The sequence below is a fragment of the Paracoccidioides brasiliensis genome (genome assembly GCF_000150735.1).
Source record: "Paracoccidioides brasiliensis Pb18 unplaced genomic scaffold supercont2.5, whole genome shotgun sequence".
Taxonomy (NCBI): Eukaryota; Fungi; Ascomycota; class Eurotiomycetes; order Onygenales; family Ajellomycetaceae; genus Paracoccidioides; species Paracoccidioides brasiliensis.
This window is the reverse complement of record NW_011371362.1, coordinates 1,958,390-1,964,863: the sequence shown is the minus strand read 5'-3', so window position 1 is coordinate 1,964,863 and position 6,474 is coordinate 1,958,390. Positions and strand designations below refer to the sequence as shown.

General features: G+C 32.3%; 2 protein-coding genes across 2 annotated transcripts; one reads left to right on the top strand and one right to left on the bottom strand.

Annotated features, from left to right (window-relative positions):
- Positions 1 to 3,459: 3,459 nt before the first annotated feature.
- PADG_05056 (uncharacterized protein) lies at positions 3,460 to 4,175 on the top strand (the record flags this gene model as incomplete). Its single annotated transcript, XM_010761953.1, has 4 exons — positions 3,460 to 3,559; positions 3,592 to 3,788; positions 3,848 to 3,897; positions 3,947 to 4,175. The coding sequence occupies 4 exons, from the start codon at positions 3,460 to 3,462 to the stop codon at positions 4,173 to 4,175; spliced, it is 576 nt and encodes a 191-aa protein (XP_010760255.1).
- A 1,103-nt stretch (positions 4,176 to 5,278) lies between these two features.
- On the bottom strand, positions 5,279 to 5,799 carry PADG_05055 (uncharacterized protein; the record flags this gene model as incomplete). Its single annotated transcript, XM_010761952.1, has 2 exons — positions 5,279 to 5,460; positions 5,538 to 5,799. The coding sequence occupies 2 exons, from the start codon at positions 5,797 to 5,799 to the stop codon at positions 5,279 to 5,281; spliced, it is 444 nt and encodes a 147-aa protein (XP_010760254.1).
- Positions 5,800 to 6,474: the final 675 nt, after the last annotated feature.

The window sequence follows — 6,474 nt, the reverse complement described above, 5'->3', positions numbered from 1 at the left end:
AAAGTTTTAAGTACTTGATCAGCTTTGAAAACTAATAAAATTTTTATTTATTCTGATAACTTAATTACAATTAATACTAATTCTACTTTATTTTTTTTATCTAATATGAAATTTATCTAGTCAGATGAGATTATTCTTTAGTTGAATTAAATAATTATAATTTTTTATCTTTTTTTTCAATACTATTATATCTTTTTTATTAATAAAAAATATTATTGAGAAATATTATAAATAAGAAATTTTTCTTATTTTTCATTTTTATCTAATTTAATCTCTATTTATAGTTTTTTTTTAGTGAAAATCTTTATTTTTTCTCATTTTTAATGAGAAAGTTAGCTGAGAATTTAAATAATAAAATAATTACTACAGAGTTTTTTATAAAAAATTATTAATTATAGAAATAAGTTTTTTATTTATTATTATTAAAAATAAATCTTATTTTAAATTATTTCTTAATTTTAAAATTATTTTTAAGCTTTGAAGTTAATTTATTATTCTCTATTTGAGAGTTTTAAAAATGAGATATTATTTTTTATCTAATTTAGCTTTTTTTATTTTAAAGCTTTTTTTTAATTTTAAACTTTTTTTCATTAAAACTTTCAAAAACACTAATTGAGCAGAAGTAGAAATAAAAATAGTAGCAATTTATGTAAAAGTAGACTTTTTAACTACACTTTATATTACTTTTAATTAATTTTAAATAAAATAAATAAGAGTTTTTTGGTTTAAATTGACTAGTTTGAAATTAAAGTAAAATATATCTGATTAAGCTGATTATATATACTTTAAACTTAATAATTTTATAAATTTATTTTAATATTAAAATTAAAAATTTTTTAATTTTTTAATTTTTCTTTTATTTATTTATTTTTTCAAAATAGATATTGCAAGCTTTAAATTATTAAATTATTTAATTTAATATATTAATTTATTTTTTTTATCTCTCATTTAATAAGTTTTTAATATGTTTTTCCTGAATTACTTTCTTTATTTTAAATGTATAGAGTATTTTTTTCATGTTTTAACTTTTATTTATAGTTCTTATATATTTAATTTAATAAGTTTTGATAGAAATCTTTCTAATTTTACTATTAATTCAGTAATTAAACTAGATTTTACAAATAAATCTAGTAAATTAAGGTTATTTTTTAAGATAAACTAATAAAATTTTTATAAATATATTTTAAAATATAAAAAAATTAAAAAATTAATGGATTTAATTCTAATTAATTTAAAAAAAAATACTAGTTTTTGATAAAAAACTAGTAAAAAATTGTAATTTTTTATAGAAAAATTATTAAGAACTAATTAATTATATTAATATTAAAGAATTTTTCTTCATACAATTAATGTACAGCTTAATTTTTTCAAAATAAATGTAGAATCAATATTTAAATTTTTCTTTATTAAAGAAAAAGTTAAATTTGAGTAAAGTTTTCTTAACTTTTTAAAGAGAAATCAGAAAAAACTAATATTTTAAAAAAAACTCATAAATATCACTAAATCATCTTCTCTATAAGAGTTTAATCAGATTCAGTTAAAGCTTTAGTTGATTTTAATTAAGTTTTAACTAAGTTCTATTAAGTTTGTTAAAGAATTAATTATAGCTCAACTTTATAAAAATTTTTATAAATATGTACTTAATTCTAGCTTATCTCTATTCTCAATTATACTTAACTACTTCTAATCTTTAGTCTATAGTTTATAGAGATTAGATGCAGAAATATTAAATTATATATTTTTTACTTTTTTTTCATATATATTTTTTCTATTATATTTAGATAAACTTTGATGAAAATGATATGAGAAGATATTTAATATAATGAAAAGAAAATCAAAACTAATAGAATTTTTAAAAAGCTCAGATATATTTTTTTTTAACAATGACTTAATAAAAGTTTTTGAAAACTATCTCAATTATTTTAATTTAATCAATCTCTTAATTATTTAATTTTCATACTTTTTAGATCAAATATTGTAAATTCATGATAAAAATTATTGATAAATATTTATTTATTAAAAAAAGCATATTTTCAATAATTAATTTTTCAAATCTTATCTAAATAATATGAAAATTTAAAAATTAATCAATTTAAATAAGAGCTTTTAAATAAAAGTTTTCTTGAATTAAAATTTCAAAAATTATCTAAGTTTTGAAAAAGATATTGTTGAAAACTTCAGTTTTTGTAATTTTATTGCAGCTGTCTAGTTAGATAGATAAATTAAAGTTTTTATCTTTTTATCATCATATCTTCATTTGAGTTATAACAGCTATGATCAGCTAAATTTAATGATTTTAAATATTTTATCAATAAAAAGAAACTGATATTCAAGAATTGACTTTTATAAATAAGATACAAGTTAGCTGTTAATGCTGATTACTTTTTAATCAATGAAACTTATATTGTATATATTGTAAACTAAACAAATAATGAAGCTGCAATATATTTTACTTTGAGAATGAGAGAAAATTATTTTAAGAAGTTTGAAATGATAAAGAAAGTGTTTAAGTATTTGCAAAGAATATATATAAATCAACAAGCTGATAAATGCAATGATGAAGTATTAATAGCTGATAATGAGAAATGAAGATGACCATCATATATTTGTATTTAACTTCTTGCATTTTACTGAGAAAGCTCAAGTTCAAAAAAAAAAAAATTATAAAGCAGACTTTCTTCATAAGCTTTTCTTTGATCTGCATTGTGTCGCGGCTTCAATCTAGGCGCAGGTAAACAGGTGTTTGATTGCCAACTAGGTAAAACAAAATACTAAGATGGTTCCTAAAAGACGGGCCCGGGAAGGCTCAGTTTATATACCCCTTAGCGCCTTACCCCTTTCTCTCACGCGGTTGCTAGGTCGTTGTTAGGCAGTTTCTGTGGGGTAATTGTGGGGTGGTTGCTACGCCGATGCTAGGACGGAGCCTGTTCTATCCGGTGGCCGGGGTCTGCTCTATCCGGTGGACTTAAGGTGTCCGGTGGTCTGGGCGGGGTCCGTTCTACGCCATCACACAGATGTGAACATAAGACCTGCCTACTCAATTCTCAGAGCTTTTTGAGAAAGAGGAGTTTAGTATTATGTCATGACTCAGTCTAGAGTCAAGATGATAACACGACAAAAGCTTCAATTCATCTATCTAACTAGGAAGCTGTGACAAGAATACTAAACTAAGGATTAGAATGTGGAATGAATTTAGCAACCAAATATAAAGAGGTTGAGGATTGGAGCGGATCAACCTTAATCCATATTACAAGCAGCTGTGTTAACAAATCATAGGTTGAGAAGGACGGTTATTTCTGCCGAATGGGGAATGATCGATCTTCCAAGGAACCAGAAAACGGCATATTGTGTGTGCCAAGGCTTGGGAATTGCTTTTTGTACGGTAACACGTGATCGGGATGAGGGGAAGGAAGTTTAGCAGCCGATGTTACTCAAAACTGGTCAGGATGAAAAGTCAAAATGTCAAATCCGGGTGTGTCGCAGGTGCCAACTCCAATATTGTTCCGACCTCGGATGCTTCTCTTCCGTGACATCATGGGACTGGTATCCTCACGTTACAGTGAGAAAATGATTACGGCATGAAATTCTAAGGTGGGCACCCTAGACTCTACGAAGCAAGATCAGCGTCATGCCCCTTCGGTCCGAAGCCTTTGAAGCACGGCGAAATAGAAACCACTCACCTGCATCCAGCCGCAGAGGAGCTTGCACAACAAAGAACAGCACATGGCAATGATCACATTGCTTTCACGGAGATGAAGAGTTGTAACAAATTGGATCCCACAGCATCAGTTAGCTCAAGTTAACCCTTTTTCTCTTCTCATTTCTTTGGCGTGTCATCGTCATCTAGCTACTCAATGATGCTACGATGGGGCCCAAAAATACTCCGTACATGGTTGGGTAATACCTACTGTTTAACTACTAATGACATGCTTCTATCCATTTGTAGGCTAGAATGCATAGCCGTCTCGGGTGCCATTGATGCTGAGCTTCGCGCCAAAGATGAGGAACACCTACTTCAGAGAGGCTACAAGTTAAGCCGCCTCGTTTTGAACGCAATTGCTCGGATTGCAATCCAAAAACGGATTCTGACTGCATTTGATGGGTTAAGGGTTGAGGGTTCCGGGCCCCCAGGAGTGGGGGGTTTGGGGATAGTTAATGATATCTGCGAGCATTGAAATTCGGTCTGATTGAAGCCAAAATTTGATTTGTCAATTCTGTGGGAACGGGTGAGCGTTTTTAGTAAGTTAGAGTTTTTAAGTAACTAACCAACCAGTTAAACAAGTTGATTGGAGACGTGGCAAGGTTGTATACCATTTTCAGTTGTAACCGCTCTAAGGCATATGCGAACAAGGTCAAGTTCAGTCACGTGACCAGTTCTCCACCATAGTCGTTCTCGTAGCGTGCAAACTCTGCAATCAAACCAAGCTTGCATTCTGTCATGTACTCCGTATTCGATCTACCTTGAAAGAACGCTTCTCATTATCCGCCCCATGTATCACATTCAATTGCCTTTCATTCCATATATCTCAGGTTCCTTTGCTCTTAACTAACCTCAACCCTAATCCTAACCTAATCTCTCCAATAACCTTATTTAGCCCTAACCTAATATATGCCTAACCTAATTTAATTTAACCCCGGCCTTTTACGCTATGCTATAAAGTTTTCAAATTCAGGTACTTCACCAATTTATCTATGCCCCCGTCCTAATAAGTGGATTGGATTGGGTTCCGAAAGCGTCCTTGACCGAGCATCAACTTGATTGTTGATTGCAAGATCTCACAATCCTCTCTATGGCTGCAGGGTCAAGCGGGTTCTGCAAATTGAAAGTGGAGAAAAGAAGAATGTCAAAAAACCAGACCATATAAAATTATAGCTGATAGTGCAGATTCTCACCACTGCCATCAATAAATGTGACGCACACAGAATGCGAACCCTTAGTGAATTCAGCTCAGCAGATTCCATTGCGAGGAGAGGCTTGTAGAAAAACACACAAGAGACGAGGTTCACGGAGAATAAATCTCGACTAATGTGATCCTATGGCTACAATGGAAGAGTGTATGGAGTATAGGATGCAACTTTTTCGGATGATAGTTTAAAACATTTGAAAATCTATATGATGATTAAGAAAATTTAGACCTAAGTGCGGGAATACCCAGTTTATACGCACCACCTCTAAAGAGAAACTCCACAAATCTGAAAACGAAATACCAAAAATATGAAAATATCAAGGTGATGCGCTGGTTAAGAATTGAAACGGCTGTAACACCTTCCTCTGTATTCAATGCGCAACACAAGCATCAACCCCAGGGCGGGTTGAGTTTGTATAGGCATTAAAGACAGTAGAGTTCTGTACATTTTGTGCGGGAGGCCCCCTAACAAAGTCCGAAGGAGTTACAGGAGGGCCGGAAAAAAGATAACCAAACCATGAACGAGGGTTATAGAAGGAGCCGGAGGGTATCGCTGAAGTAGCCGTCAGTCTAACATGTCTTCTTGCATTATGTTATCCCTTTGTGCCATGTTCGGGACCGGAAACGTACCAGAAACAACTATAAGGGAAGTGCAGCCACTGTTGCCGTCACATATCCACTGAGCATATTGAATTATATCCTCCAGAGAACCTTCACTGAAGTTCTTATTAAATCCTTCGAGAACACGGCCAGGGAACAAATTGAGGCCTGGGATCCAGTTTTGGGGTGGAGGAAGGTCGAGCTGACAATATGTTTTGTTGAAGGCATTAACCCCAGTGGGATTACCACTCAGGAAAAGGATCGCGACCACTAGAAAGACCGTGAGCTTCATATTTTCTGCTGGGAGACGAAAACAATTCAAGCATAGAGAATGAATATTTGGAGCTTAGATTAGCTACCTGTAGTTTCAAGGCGTATTTATATGGATAAATGAGGGTGGCGATGGAAACCACTGCACGTGGGTTGACATTTGGGAAGAATTTGGCTTTCTGTTCATTGTTCTCCATGGCATGGATGGCAAAAGAGAGATGTTTTCTAGATAAGCTAGCTTATTAGAACGAAAAGGTTTAGTTACTTGGGTCAGGTTTGATTGAGCCCCTCGCCACCAATGAAGGCTGTTGCGCTGGTAAAACAACATAAGGTTTAAACCCAAGTTCAACTTCATTCAAACCAATGGTCAACTGTGGAAGAAAAAGCTGCAAACTAACTAGCTACTTAGTTCCTTAATGAGCATATGCACTGCAGAGACTTGAAATAACAACCAAAGTTCTTCCTGGATTGGGCTTGCCAGAAATAAGGGAACTGTGGCGGGCAAAGGGCTTCCATGAGCAGAACAAAAATCGCTCACAGAAGCTGGCGGGAATCCGAATATTAAAAGTATCAATACATGATGTCCATGCCATTCGGACTGAGGGGTGAGGAGCCTTAAGAAGTCATTATGACTGTGTATCGTCGCACCCTCTTCCACAAAATCATCCGAGTCCAAAATTCTTTCCGACTCTGGCTT